At 41.6% G+C, this 15,869-nt stretch overlaps 1 protein-coding gene across 1 annotated transcript; it reads right to left on the reverse strand.

Annotated features, from left to right (window-relative positions):
- Nucleotides 1-277: 277 nt before the first annotated feature.
- On the reverse strand, nt 278-6,752 carry LOC120733322 (zinc finger protein 883-like). Its single transcript, XM_040031416.1, has 4 exons — nt 6,497-6,752; nt 5,032-5,152; nt 3,401-3,937; nt 278-1,808 (listed from the first exon to the last, which is right to left on the reverse strand). Exons 2-4 carry the CDS (start codon nt 5,132-5,134, stop codon nt 481-483), a joined length of 1,968 nt encoding a protein of 655 aa, XP_039887350.1. The 5' UTR covers nt 5,135-5,152; nt 6,497-6,752; the 3' UTR covers nt 278-480.
- Between the last annotated feature and the right edge of the window lie 9,117 nt (nt 6,753-15,869).

Genomic DNA, 15,869 nt, shown 5'->3' on the forward strand with positions numbered 1-15,869 from the left:
CTGAGAGTCTAGTGTGGTGAAAGTATGATTGTAACTCACTACTTTATGATCAATATCCAATCTGTAGTTTACCAATGAAAACTATGACATCCAGACAAAAGATAGTTTCTTAGTTCTTTGGTTTTAATATTGACTTTTATTCCCGAAATAGTTTCTTTTTTTGGCATTTCATTTTTTTCATCCTTTTCATTTTGGGACAAATCCCCAATTTAATATATTAATCTGTAAAAAAAAAATAAAAAAAAAGAATACAAAACTGTCCCAAACAATTATTCTAAAAGCATTTTATCATTTAAAGACCAAGGCAGCGAGTTTCTCTCTAACATTCTTCCGTCTCATTTTACATGAAGAACAACTAAAAGAGCTACAGTTAAAGCTTAAAATGGGGTGAAGCTGAGTCAACGTAATTTCATCTCAGCAGTCATCCCTGTTTGTCCTCCTAATCTGCGGCTGCTTCCACTAAAACATCAGATTCAGTCTCTACTTTTTCTTGTTGTGAGTTAATCTGTGATTTGTGAGGTGCTGCAGGAGCCTGAAGCGCTTCTTGCAGAGTTCACACTCAAACGGCCTTTCATCGGTGTGGGTGCGCATGTGCTTTGTGAGATTCCCACTGTGGTTGAACTGCTTCCCACACTCCTTGCACGCAAAGGGTTTTTCCCCTGAGTGGATCATCTGGTGTTTCTTCATATTCATGATCTGGGAAAAGCACTTTCCACACTGAGAGCAGCGATGCGGTTTTTCTGCTGACTCAGCGCACCCGTGATTGGCTAACTCCTCCTGATCTCTAAATTCCCGCCCGCACAGGGAGCACCGTGGTGGTTTCTCCTCATGAGCGGACAGGTGTGTTTTCAACGTGGACGGGTGACAATAACCTTTGCCACATTTTTCACACTTGTATGGTTTCTCCCCTGTGTGGCCCCGCTCATGGAATATCAGGTGCTGCTGCAGCCGGAAACTTTTGTCGCAGTGTGAGCAGTGAAAGCGCTTCTCCCCGGTGTGTATCATTTGGTGCTTCTTCAAGTTGCTCCTGATACTGAAGGCCTTGGGGCAGAGTCTGCACTTGAAGGGCTGCTCTCCAGTGTGGGTGTGGATGTGTGATGCCAGCGATTCCTGCAGTCTAAACTTCTTTGCGCAAAGCTGACATTGGTAGGGTTTCTCCCCTGTGTGGATTCGCTCGTGCTTCCTCAGTTTGAAAAGCTGTTTGAAGCTTTTGCCACAGTGGCTGCAGTTGTGAGGTCTCTCCTCAGAGTGGCTCAACATGTGTATTCTGAGGTCCCCGCGCCTGGCACAGGTCTTGCCGCACTGGTCGCATTTATAAGGTTTCTCCCCTGTGTGGATCAGCATGTGCTCCTTCAGAGTTCCTTCCCTGCCAAACTGCTTCCCACAGACCTCACAGTGGTAAGACTTCTCCCCAGTGTGCGTGAGGAGATGCTGCCGCAGTGTGTACAGCACGTAGAAGCTCTTATTGCATTGTGTGCAGGTGTGAGGCCTCTCTCGTTGAACCTCATTACTGTCTTTGCCCTCGTGACTTTCACCGTTCTCTTTGTGACAGAGCTCATGCAGCTTCAGCCCACGTTTAGTGTCAAATGTTAGAATGCACCTGCTGCATGAGAACGTCTCCTGCTCCAGCTGGTCTGAGTCTTCTGTGGGTTTTGTTCTGCTGCAGTTGTGCCGCTGGTGTCGGAGGACGTTGCTCTTCCTTGCGAAGGACTTCCCACAGTGCTCACAGCGGTGGTGTCGGGGTTCAGACGCAGCATCCTGTTGGTTCTCTGTTTGGTTTTCATTGGTTGAAGACACGCAAGAAGGAGCTGCAAGGAAGAGGAAAGAAGAAAGTGATGATTACAAGTCACAATGCTCAAAATTATTCCATTAGCGTGTTGAAAATGATGTTTAGAAGAGAAGCTTGAAGGACGTAAAAAAATTGATGTTTTAATTACAATCAATCTGCTTTTATAACAAGACTAATGTCTGACCTTTTGACCTATGGCCTTGAAGCATTACATACTAAAATAGCATGTTTACCCATAAGATGAAATCTTTGGGTTCTATAAGCTGTAAAAACTTGAAATTTGAAGGTATTTTCATGCTGTTTGCAATTTGCGAACCTTTATGCCATCTTTGTGACATCGTAAGGCATTGTGTTGAAAAAGTGCTTTGTACAGTGCTCTCCATGCCCTTTTATAATACATATATATACTTAATATGGTTTCTTTAAATCTTTTTTCAAGGTCAACTTTGATGTTGGGGGCGCTAAGTTTGTGGACGATCCAGAAAAAATTGTGGGTAATGTAAAGCTTTTACTGATTTTTACATTTGCTGTGACCTTGACATGATTTTCACCAAAATTGAATCAGCTCGAGCTATTGTTGGACCTGAGAACTCCTAGCAGATGCAACAGGGTCTTGCACTAAGTTTATAATACTCAAGCTAATACCAATACTACTCGTACTACTACAACTAATCATAATGATACTAATAACAATAACAACAACAAGTACGGCTGGGCAATATGAGAAAAATCTAATGTTCAAATAGTCTCGATAGTGACTATAAAAATGACTGACCAAGAACAGTCACAGGTATCACAGCTGGTTTAACATTTTCTTTGCTGTGTGAGGAGATGTTGACATGTGTCAATGGCTTAATATTGTCATGGCAATTTATACTCGATGGTCACGATAAAGCCATTTTAACCACCATACATGGAAAAACTTGCGATACCTGAAGTACATTCGATATATCGCCCACCCCTAATAATAAGGCCTTTTTCTAGAAGCTAAACATGCTCTGAAATTCATCAGGAGAATTGCAAATGGTGAAGATTTACTTTCACATCAGTTGAATGTGAACAGTTGGGCTTACTACAAATAAACCCAACTGATGTTTTTTTTACATGCATATGTGAGATTTGGTACACACATGTAACATCACAGGATGCACAAAAAAACCCTACAAAAACCAAACCTTTTGTAGCCATGCTGTAAAGCTAACAATTTAGGAGGGTAGTGTGGAAATAATATCATTTAGAAATAATGAAGTTTCTAGGTTTTACGTTAAAGGTTTGATCTGATCAGCGTCACATTTACTCAGTCTAATGCAAAGACATCACTGATAATAAATTGGAAAACTTTTGAGTTTTTATTGAAGAGCGTGTCTCTTGCTCCATGGGGAAATTTGTAACTCACACATATGTCGTCCAGTACAGCCCAAACTTCTCATGTTTGATGAAGACATCTACTCAGCAGTATCTAATAGTCACAGTGCCACCAAGAGGCAACAGAGCAGTAGTGCAAAGCTAAAATATTGGCAGCAAAGCCTTAAAAAAAACTTTCTGGTGAAAATTTTAAGTTTTAATCGAATAATTAAAAAATTACTAAAACACTAGTTATTAAACATTCACCTCCAGAATCGGGCCCGGGGGTTTCTGCATCTTCAGCTTCCTCTGCTTCAGTGTCCTGCTGTGCCGTCTCTGCTCTGTCTGATAAAGCATCTTCTTCCTGACTTTGCTGTGACATTGCATCCATTTCCTCCTCTGAACTGGCGCCCAGTGCAGCTGTTTCGAGGGACTCTGATAGTTCGGAACACTGTATGAGCCACGCCATCCCTTTGGTGCCGCTGCCGTTCTCCTGAAACACTAACATTTTGCCATCAGTCCGAGCAAGCTCTTCAGGTTTGTTTTCCACCAAGATGTTGTTTTTATTTTCTTCTTCTTCTTTATACAAATGAATCTCTGCTCCGACTCCGCTGTCCTGCCAGACTGGGTGCAGCTCCAGCTTTGAGCCCTCGTACTCTCTCCCCAACTGCTCGTCCTCCTCTTTCAAGTTGAGCTGCAAGCTGCTGTGATTATCGTCACTGTTCAGCACTGGAGTTTTCATGCAGTCCACCAAAGAGACAGACAGCTCCCTCAGAGTGAGGACTGGAAGGTCACCAGACGGGGCTGAAAGGACGTTAAGAAGAGGAAGACACAGAAAACTGATGGATTATTTGCTGACCTCTTCAGGGTTTACTGTTTGAACTTTACTTTAAAAGGAGGCTGAAATAATTCGTTCACATACAGATATGAGCAGTGAGCAAAAGCCTTAAACTGTTTTAAAATTCAGCCAATCGCCTGTTCACAGGGCTTTAAAATAGACTCCAGAATGGTGGCCAAGTTTTAAAACTTTTTATAAAACAGATAAAAATCTATGCATTACTTCACATTTTCCCAAAGTCTCTTCAGACTCTATTTCTCAGAAACAGCAGTTTGACAACAGGGCAACATTTGTTACATATGTAACCAGAGTTACCTCTAAAGAATCATCAGCTATGCATGAAGCTTCAGGCTCATGTGAGTTCAGTCTCTCTCTCTCTCTGAGTGGTCATTGTATATGTAAATCTAGACAAAAAAAAGTTTAATTCATGTGAATGCGGATTTTAGCAGATGACTATGTTGCCATAAAAGAAAGAAAAGGCTGGTTTACATTAGTCTTTGTGGGCAGTGTCACAGTTTTATGCCCAAGAAGTAATCTGACCAAACAGTAAAATCCTGGTTTGCCTGTAACTGTGGAACATCACATCACTATAGGAAATTAAGAACATCGGAGCAGGTCCTCAGGCATGCTGGTACTGATTTGTGGAGCTTGACAGCATGATAAAAATTATACTAGTGATAAAAGCAGTCAGCCCAGACACAAGAAAGGCTGCGTTAGAGCTACCAGCCGAGTGGAGGCCAGTAGCTGTGCAGTTTGTTTTTGGCATTACTAGTGAGTAGTTTGCTTTGTTGAACCATCTCATTGTTATTTTAAGATATTTCTGTTGGTTACTGACTTTCAGTTTAGCCATTTTTTTGTTTTTTTGACTATAGCAATAAAAACATATTATTTATACAAACTACTGTGTTTGACTTGTTTCTTTTCCCAGCTCTAATTGTTGTTGACTCCCTCATTTCCTTGCCCTTGTTTGTATACATGATGAGGGTATCTAAGCCTGTGACCAGCACTGTAAGATGTAGGAAGTAACGATCCTGATCTTGTGTTTCTGAATGCTGCTCACCTTCAGGCTCTGGCCTCGGGACCCCCAGAGTCTTCATACAGTCCACCAGGCAGACAGTGAGCTGCTTGCGGCCAAGCACGGACAGACTGCTGACCGACTCCATGATCGGCCGTCAAGAGACCTGAAAGACAGTCAGGTTCAGCATGTTTTGAGCTTTTCTTGCATATAAGTATTTTTTGGTGCAGGCCAAAGTTAATTTTGTCAGTGCCAAAAGAAAACCCACCAAAACCCAAATAAAAATATTTTAACTAGTAATTAATTATGTGAGGATTTGTTTACGCAAGTTTAAGTATGTGTCTGTTTATCAAATAGCCCATTAAAATTACCATTTAAGTGGAAATCTCTAACATAGATGCTTTGCCTTTATTGAATGGGACTAATTGTGCTTATGTGTGCAGTCAACCACCAAAAGCCCAAGACAGCAGTAACTTAAACAACCACTTGTTACATTTAAGCCTCTTTGCCACTGGTAGCTACTTGACCCCGGTTCCAAGCGAGCTGAGTCGAGCCAAAAATGTGATGTAACCAGGCTCCATGCCACTGATTGGATGAGTCATAAGAGTGACGCCTCCGGAAGAATCACACTCCTCATTTTTGAAACACAGAAACGAGGGAAATGGCTGCACACAAACCAACACTGTGGTCCAATGATGAGGTGCAGAGGTTTACCATCAGCTTAGCAGCAGGTATACCATCGCCTCGATGTCCTCAACGTAACAATGTGTTGTGTTGCTTTGCATTGGTGTCCTATACAAATGACATCACAGGACTTTTGGGACGAATGCTATAACGAATCCTCCCACAGTGAGGTTTAACACCCAGTGTTAAAGGTAAACAACCGAAACCAAGCAGACTTCCTGCTGAAGCATAATTCAGGCTTAAGGCCATGTCTATTCATCCATTGTATTCAACATGGCAGCTTCCACAAACTACCAGCCACTGATATGCATTTCAAATTTATGAGAATGCATCAGCAAGATTAATTAATGCATGTTTATGACTACAAAACTCTTTTTTTCCTATAAAACCAAATAATAATCACTGACAGCTCTTTTACAATGTCAGTACAACAGGCACAAAAACCTGCAAATATTTAACATCTTCGTCAATAAGAAACGTAAAACATTAACAATCCATCAATAAATATTAATAATAATGACGGTGTTTCGGTGTCACAGTTTACACTGTTTTTATCTGTTTTAGCTTGAGTCACTGCTCTGCTTTCAGCTTCCCGAGTATCTTGGTAAGGTTTACTTTACAATAGCCCCAGCTTTAGTTTCCAATTCAGTGCTTAACGTGGCTTTGCGAACTAATTTTCTCCCCTTTAGTTAGCAATTTGAGGCTAACTGTAGCCTAGCTCCTGTTTTAGCAGTTTTACAGCACAGACACAAACTTCATGTCTGATATCCTGCTCTCCTTACACCGAGCACAAGAGGAAATCTCCGAGCACACAGGGTGAACTCACCAGAAGGAGTTTAGTCCGCTTTCTCCCCGGCCTAACTCCCGAGCTAAACCGCTCGTGCAGCCCGATTTCCGCTTCGTGTAAACATGAATAAACTTCCACCATCAATTTCTACTTTTGACATGCAGAGCTGCACTCTCCTCTGTTTATAATCTCATCAGAAAAAGAAACTGTGAAGAAGGACGCACGGAAACAACATGAGAAAGAAGTCCGAAACGTGTGTTTTTCCAGATTTACGCGAAGAAGGGGATGTGCGACCAATGAGCTTTGAGGAAGGGAGGAGAAGGCGGGCTTTTGTGTAGAACTGTAGCCAATCACAGCATGGATGGAGTTCAAACAAAAGGGTCGCGGCTCAGGACAAAATTGATATGAACGCCTTTCTTTACACTGGTCCGTGACAGTGATTGGTCTGATAGTTCAGATTATTTCAGGCGCTGTTCCTCTTATCAGATTTAATTTTAAAATTTCACATAATTTTCATCAGTGTTTCAGTCTAATTACCACAATAAATTCTTTTAATTAGTTTATTTGGGCTTTGTTTTCTTATTGCATATTTGTCACATTTCATGTCTCAAGTGTTCTATTAAACAAAGATAATCCAAGTAAATACAAAATGCAGATTTTAAAGGATTTAATTTATTAATGGGGGAAAGAATATCAAAACCTGATCCTATATGAAAAAGTAACTGAGTCCCCAAAACTTAATAACTGGTTTTGCCACACTTGGCAGCAAGAACTGCAATCAACTGTTTGTGATAACAAGCAAAGTGTCTTTTGCCTCACTGTGAAAAACCCGCCCACTTGAGATGCCAAACCATCTCCATTCATCCATATATTATCTTCTGCGAGAGGCACGGTTCACCCTGGACAGGTCGTCAGTCTGTTGCAGGGCTAACACAGAGAGACAGACAACCATCCACAGTGGCGGTCCTAGCCTGTTTGGCCCCCCCGGGCGACACTCCCTCTGACGCCCCCCCCCACACACACACATACGCACACATAAAACATATTAAGGATTGTACATTAACATAAAAGTGTTGTCGAAATTCACCAGAGAAACACACACACACACACACATGAAGAGAGAGAGAGTATGCATTGTATGCAAACGGCTACCAAACAGCCATCATAATTCATCATACATTGAGAACAGGACAAATCAACAACTGACAATGACTAATTAATATTAAAATCTGTAACATAATGTATTGTTTGGAGTTTAGTCTGTTACTGTTACTATTTTTACCATTTCTTCTTGGAGCAGCTGTAACCCACATTATTTCCTTAGGGATTAATAAAGTATTCTGATTCTGGTTGTTTCAGGATGACCTGCCATTATCCAATGACACATCTGCTTACCTGTATCTTTTGCTCGTTTCTCCTTCTCTTCTTTTCTATTTTTTTCTAAACTGAGCACCTGATGGCTTTGAACTTTTCTTGTCCATCTTCCATTGGTTTTAATTTTGGACTCCAGTATGAACACAAATCCCCCAACTCGAGGATCACCACAACATAACCTAACAGACCTACACCTTAGTTCACAGATTCACTTTGTCTAAGGTGTATTTCTGGGATTTCACACAACCCAGGATTCAAACCATGAATAGATAATGGGCTTGGATTTACAACATTATGAATGAAAACATTATGAATGAAATGTGCTCTATTTGGAGGCAGCAGGTCTCCCTCCCCTTTCCACGGGTTGTGTGTGAGACATTAAATCATCAAAATATAAAATATAAATTTTAAATTGTTATTGATCCCTTTACCCCGAGTCCTAAAGTGTATATTTATTTTCTTACTCTTCTTATATTTATTGTTTGTTTACTTGCACTGCTGTAACTGGAGCCTCGTCCTCTCGTCTCTCTATATACTGGACTGTCTGTAGCGGAGATGACAATAAAGTTTACTTTGACTTCAGCAGCAAGCAGGCGCACCGAGGGCTCTCGCGCTCACTTTTCGCGTACAGAAAAACGTCGGTGCAAATTATAAGTCCCCCGCCGCCCCGCCCTCTCCTCCCTGTGCCGCAAGCAGAAGGCGCACTTCGCAAACGGAGAGCGCCCTTACTCCCAGCAAATGGGCGATAGAAAACCGATCGGTGCCTATGTCATTCCCAGTATGCGCTGGCTGATGTCGGGGCAGCATGAGTACGAGCAATTTATTTATTTATTTATTTTTTGCCGATGCCCATGATGCCGCCCCCCACCACGATGCCGCCCCGGGCAACCGCCCGTGTCGCCCGTATCAAAAACCGCTACTGACCATCCACACCCACCAACTAACCTGACCCACTTGCTGCATGTCTTTGGACCTTGGGAGGAAGCACAGACCCACACAGGAGAACATGCAAACTGTGGACTAGTGAAATTTCTCTTTCTGGTAGTTGAAAGAAGTTAAATAACATATTTAATCACTAATTTATTTATTTATTTTTACAATGCATCTCAGTTTTTTTTTACACGATAAACAAAAAGCTGCTTTGAGTTTAATTTTGCAGGAATAAAATATGCAAAATTACAGAAAAAATTCTAACAACTCATTGTGCAGGCTGTCCTATAATTTTGTTTGTTTGTTCTTTACTGTGAAACCACTGTAAAAAAATGTATATCTATATTTTACCCATCTTAGATTATGGGATGGGAATTAACTGCAGATGCTAAACAAAGTGTGAAAAGTGCCATCATTACTCTGAATTTGTTTGACAGTATACACTAATACTGTAACACACTGCGTTATGGATGGGCCTCGGGGTCCACGCCCACACAGAGAATTCACTGCGTTGAACTCTTCTGATACACTTAAGCTACAAGTTACACTAATTCACACAGATTAATAATAAAAACATTAAACAGTCATAGCACAGCTTTTGGACTGTAAACTCAATTGAATTATTCTGTGCTGGTAAGCAGCATGACTGAAGACGACACTGAGCGATGACCCAGTGCAGAGCAGTCGTGTTTCTTTGTGTGTCTGTTTGTGTCTTTGAAACTAAAAAGAGTCAATTTCAGCTTCTACAGCCAGTTATAAAAAATGGCCCTTCTGGAAAATTACAAAAAAAGAGCAACGAGGATAATGTGCACAGTCCTACTGTGTGATGAGTTCACTGATCTATTTCTAAATCAGAAAAAATATCTCTCCTGTTACCTCCTCCGCTAGCACAGATATTTTCACACTTTTATAACTGTTGCTACAATTTTCTGAGTGTATGTGTGTGTGTGTGTTTTTAATAACAAAATATTATTTTATAAAAAAAAAATAAAACCAACAAATAATAATAATACATACCAGAATGAAGACAGGGACGTATGTGTCCTCTGAGCACCACTAGATGGAGACAAATGATAAGTTTACTCTAAGCGTGCTTTTTAGTAATGGTTTGCAATCACATCATTAGAAACAAGTGGAGGCTCTACGGATTAAAAAATAAACTGTAGAAAACATGAGAAAAATCAGAGTGGAGGAGGCCTGTTTGCAGATATCAGAACTAAAGCGTGTGTCTTACTGTGACTCAAGTGTTTCTGGATGAAGACTAAATGAGAAAAAAAAGGCTGAAATAGCTTCTGAGCTAGACATCCTGCTGCTCCTCAGGCAGGCAGCTGATAAAGCCTCCAACAATCATACTAAGAGTAACAAAAAAACACACACACACATGCCCACAATCTGTGTCCTTCTGTTACGCACAGTGCTGACATCCCTTTGAAGTTTAAACTGTTGTTGCTTTGCAAGTTTCAATTAAGTGACTCAGTTTTTGGAATTTTATTTCTCATGAATGCCTGATTAATATCTGAAGCAATGACACTGGTTCAGGCATCACTGCGTTCACTTCCTTCAGAGCAGGAAGTAACAAGCACAAATGATGCAAAACATGAGAAATATTTGAGCATATGATAAACACCTGTTCATATTTTTAAGGTGTCCAAACATCAATTCAGTCCAGAGTGGGTTTTACAATCAGAAGAAGGAAGAAGAGGTCAGAATCACTGATTTACAATTAATTACTATAAACTGTAAATAGATAATGGAAATACATAATGCTTTCCACTAATTTGTGAAGTCCTATATTTAAAGCCTGAAGCTGGATGTGGATATGATGAAGATCAGACTGAGAATCTGGGCTATACTTGTCAATCAAAGGGTAAGAAAACCCTCTTTATCTTACATTTTTACACTAATGGGACCATTCGAACATCACATTGTATCAAGTAACACTTGAATTAAGAACTGAGTCCATCAGAATATTTCACTGAGCTCACATCGACAGGCCTAATCATAGAAGTGTCATTGTGATCCAAAGCCATTATCAAAGTTCAGATGGCCAGTTTGAAACTTCTAAGTCTTCTGCAGCCCACCCAAACCTCTAATCACACATCTCATCAGACGAGTTGAAGAAGCATTTCGTCCTTTGTGTTTTTATTGATTCATGCCCCAACAATTTGTTCAGGTTCATTCCCCATATAAAGCTTTAATCCTAGAATGTTATATGCACTATCTTCTATCAAGACTTTTAAAATAAATAACAATATTTACAGCTCACTAGCAGTATATTCACTGTCCAACAGGAGGTCGTGGTCCTTACTTTAGGAACCACTCAGGTCCAAAGTGCTAGGATTGAATTTACCCAGTTAAAGAAAAAGCTCCTGCAGCTCAGCGCTTTTTACTTTCTCTTCTTCTTCTTCTTCTTTTTTTTTGTGTCCAGTTTGGATCTTTAGCCATCAGAATTGTTGTCTGAAGGCCAAGAAAGATGCCAAGCGGATTTACTTTACCAATTGGATCATCATGGCCTTGCCATATTGGTCCATCTGATTGACCTTTATTATAATTATGTATTTATTTGATTTGATTTTTGGTTGTTACAAACGGGACAGACATGACTGGGGGATAGGACAGGGAGAAAGAATGAAAGAAAGAGAGGGAGAGAAAAATAGAGGGGAGAAGAGACGATGAGAAAAGGGGGGAAGAAAAAAAAGAAAAACAAACAAAACACCTGGATCACCTGTATGGAGATAAGAAAAAACCGAAGAGAAAACAAACATGTTACATAATAAATACAGCACCATCACAATAAACTAGCTAACAGTAGATAACAGTAGATATGTAATATCACATGTGATTGTGCAGCACGCAAGATAGACAGCACACAATGTGCTTTGAGGCAGCAGCCAAGAAAGGTGTAGTTTGTGTCTGTGAACACCCGTGTGTACACCTGTGTGCACACCTGTGTGGATCAGCATGCTTGTATTCCAAAGGTTTCTCCATGTAACAATCTGATAGGGAGTGTGGGGAGCCATAGCCCCGTCCCCCAGGGCATGAAGCAGGTATGGAGGAGATCCAGGCCCCAGACATTCAGAGACCCCAGAGTACAAGAACCCAAGGAGGACCACCAAAGGGGCAACCGTGCAACCCTCCTGGGAAGAGCTGAGGAAAGCCCCAAAACGAGAGGTCACCCAGCAGCCATCGAGCAGAGGCCAGAGGGGGTTGCAGTGACGTGCCCACGGGCTTTGCCCACCCCCCGGAAGGGTCCCAGCCAGGCCACAGGCGCCAGGCCCCGCCAATCGGCCACCAGGAGTGAGCCGGTACATACATAAGCGCCCAGCTCCAGACACCAAGAACCACCAACACACCAACGTCTGAGGGCATCAGCCACTGGCAGGGAGTGTGGTGAGGGGAGATTGGCCTCCATACCTCGGAGAGCCTGAGATGTTCCCAGAGAGGTGAAGTCTGAGACCCAACCTGACATATAGACACAGACGAACAGGTGCACGCGGACACAAACATGCATTCCCACCCCATATACACAAACAAATACTCTGTACTCACCAACGCGGAGACAAACACAAATAGACACTGCACAGACAGTCGCACTCCCCAAACATGCTCTATATCCCAGGTCCAGGTACCCCTGCCTCCAGAGGGGCAAACAGTACCCGGACCCAGGAGATGTAACCCTTCTCTCTGGGGTGGAGGAAGGCAGATCGCCTCCTTATCTGCAGTAGCAGGGAGGCCCCGCATCCCAGACCCCAATCCGACGGCCAGCACCTCCTCCCAGCCCTGACGGCTAACAGAACCAGGGTGAGTGAAGACCCCAAACCTCCCTCCGCCCGCTCATATGTAGTGTTGCTGTGTGCTGTTCTAAAGTGCATTTAAAACACACCAGGGCATGGTGCTTCCTGCCAGATAGCAGCACGGCTCCTCCCGAAAACCCTTAGTGTCTATATGCATTTCAAATTGAGGGTAGGGCACCAGCGCCAGAGTTGGGTTTGAATACACAGACCATCCTCTGGACACTGTATAACGTGCCCACCTCCAAGGCCCTGTATGCACGTGTTATGAGAGTATGAGTAATGTGGATGTCTAGGTTGCGGAATAAAATTGAGGCACAGGGGAGAAGAAGGGGACAGAGCACCTGCACCCCAAGCCCTGCGTGTGTGTGGGTGTGGTGGAGGGCAGAAAAGGAAGGGCAAGCGGCCCCTCCTTGGAGCCAGCTCCCCCGCTGACCCTTCTCTTCTTCTAAAACAACTTTTAAAAGTTCTCTTCATCACTTCTAACAGTTTTACACCTCAGGAGATTGTATTTTAATGCTGTGTCAAAATTTAGTCAAAAACTTTGTGTTTTTCAAATGTTGCCACTTGAAGCTAGTTTTAATAAGAGGAAGCTTTGTGAATAAAAATAATAATATTAATAAACAAATATTTTCTTCGCATGCAAGAGCAAAGTGAACTGGAGTCAAATCCTTCCTTTGTGTGCACAAACTAGTTTTGTTATTGTATTAATTAGCACAAATTAGCAGGTACCTGTGTATGGTTTATGCTAATCAAGCACATTAGCATCACCTCATAACTTAGTGCTGCACCTTCTCATTAAAGTTTGGTCACCTTGAGCTCCAAAGAACAAATCAGCAACAGCGAAAAAGCTGAAGATGAGCACTCAAAATCCCCAAACCAGTCAGCGCAGAGCTCTCTCTACTGGTGAGGGTGTGAGGGTTAAATATACTGGGCAGCAACAACTGCAATTACAGCAATTCTGTAATTATAAGTAAGTATTACAAAAACTTGTTATTATAGTAACTAGGACACAACATACCCACTGGCGTGCACAGATAGAGACGAGGTGGTGCTGAAGCACTTGCCCTTTTGCCCTCAGTCCAAAAAAGTGCCCTTTTGAAAGACGTGATTTTTTTTTTTTTTTTTTTTAAAGCTGCGCGATTTAAAAAGGTGTGAAAATAATGGCTTGATTTGTGCCCCTTCTTCAAAGACACCCGAACCCTGTCGCTTTTTCACTGTCACCGTGTCACGTGAACACGCTTGCAGTTCATTTGTTGTGAGGCGTGTAGCAGCGGCATGACATAGGACTACTTGGAGTAGGCATAGTAGGCTAACTATAGCGACTGGGAGCCACGGCGGACAACACGGCAGCTCTTTCCCTTCCCAACCAGTCAGGTAACCCATGAATCGAGTGAAATTATTCTGTTTGCCCTCTAAGACCAACCTGCAATTGTTTTGTTGTGAAGTAGCCTGTCAGAAACTGCACATGACAAACTTTGCCAGCTTGCCCCCCTCCATCCATCCATATGGATAAACAAAAAAACGACACATTTAAAATGTAACCTAAACCATTTAGGCAACCCCACTCTCCATCAATTCCGACCTTTTTGCATACACTATTGAAAATATCACGTTATGCTATAGGCTACATGCCGTTAGGCAGAGGGCTCTTTTGAGCCCATTTTTCCTTACAAATTTTAGGATGATCTCACGGAAATCTGTGAATAAATACAAAGTTTTCAAACTGAAGTCAGTGACGGGAAGACATCACACTTTTTAGAGATGGAACTGCAGAAAAACCTAAAACCTTGACATGATTATGAATAATAGAATTATGGACGTTTCTCCGTTTTGTGGATTAGCCTTTCCATAACTAACGTCAACTACTGTCCTACTTTGGTAAGATTGAAATTAATGTCTTTGACTGTCTTTAGTAGGTGTCTCCTGTGAGAAAGTTAGAACACCGTCCAACTGTCTAAAGATGCAGTCTTTAGCCTAACTGGTTGTTACTGACTCAGCGATGCTCGCAGACATTTACGCACTGTGTTGTGACCTGATTGTGACAGAACAGTGACGTTGTTATTGGTAGTTTGAAGGGTACGGTGTTGGGGGTGGTGCATGTTAAAAGTTTTGAGAAGCACTGGTTAGACATGTTAATTTTTTTTGGTGTAACATATTGGCAACATTAACACATTAATTTGCTAAAGGAAAAATAGGCAGTTCCCAATTGCCTGTGAAAACGACCATTCTGCCCTGTTCTTGTAATGACCACAGTCAGTCTTATTCGTTCTCATACATTTTGGTCTATTTATTTACTAATTTCAGCAAGCATAATGCCTAGGAAAGAGAGGCTGAGAAAGGAGAAAATAAAAGTCAAATTGCATTTAACCTGTGCGATTTTTTTATTATACAAAGAAAAGGTTTTCCACATATGCAAAAAGTGCCCTTTTTCCCCCTGGAGCACTTGCCCCCCAAAATGTCTGTGCACGCCACTGAACATACCCCAAAATAACAAACACACAACACAATAGTCACGAGAACAAAATGTGGAGTTGAGACAGATGATTTAACAAGGATATTAAAAAAATCAGTTTTATCAGTAAATTGCAGAAACCTGCTGAACACTGTGCTGAGTACAGTGTGACAAAAACCTCCATTTATATTAAATTGCCCCAATCAATCACAGTAATCACAGTGCCAATATTTGGTTTCCATTGGATTAATTTCATTGACGGGTAGCAAAGCTAAATTAATGCATCAATACAGAGCAAAAGTCATTCTGTAAACTCAGAGAAATTTGCTCATTTAAAGGAAAAGTTCAAAACACTCCGATAAACATTTTATCCTCAAAACTAGCAAATAAACTGATCAGATTTCATCTCTTGCACAAAATCTTATTGGATTCAGCCGCTGCTGAGAACTTAAAAGTGGATGAAACTGGTGACTTTTGCAGCGTTTGTATGAACATCAGTCACAAAGGACATTGGCCATCTTTCTGTAACAGAGTATCTGGATGCTACAGAGCTTCATTTCCTTGCCTTTACTTAACTAGGAAGTAAAACTCTTGAGATGAAGAATCTCTTTTGCGAAGAAGTATTGAGCCGAGACCGTATTTCTATCTGAAATGTTGTCTTTACCACTTCCTGTGTGGATTAGACCTCCCACTGGCTTGAATCCCAGACACTTAAATCAAATTTCAAAATGAAACAGACCAAATCTCACAAGTCTCAATTAGACTGGATAAGTTTTGGTTTTAACTAGTTTGGGAGTTCACTTTTACAGAAAACTTGCCTCTCCTTCAGCCAGTTGAATGTTTTAGGGGACATCTCTCAGTA

This window comes from Simochromis diagramma, unplaced genomic scaffold (assembly GCF_900408965.1).
Source record: "Simochromis diagramma unplaced genomic scaffold, fSimDia1.1 OVJJ01000229.1, whole genome shotgun sequence".
Lineage (NCBI taxonomy): Eukaryota > Metazoa > Chordata > Actinopteri > Cichliformes > Cichlidae > Simochromis > Simochromis diagramma.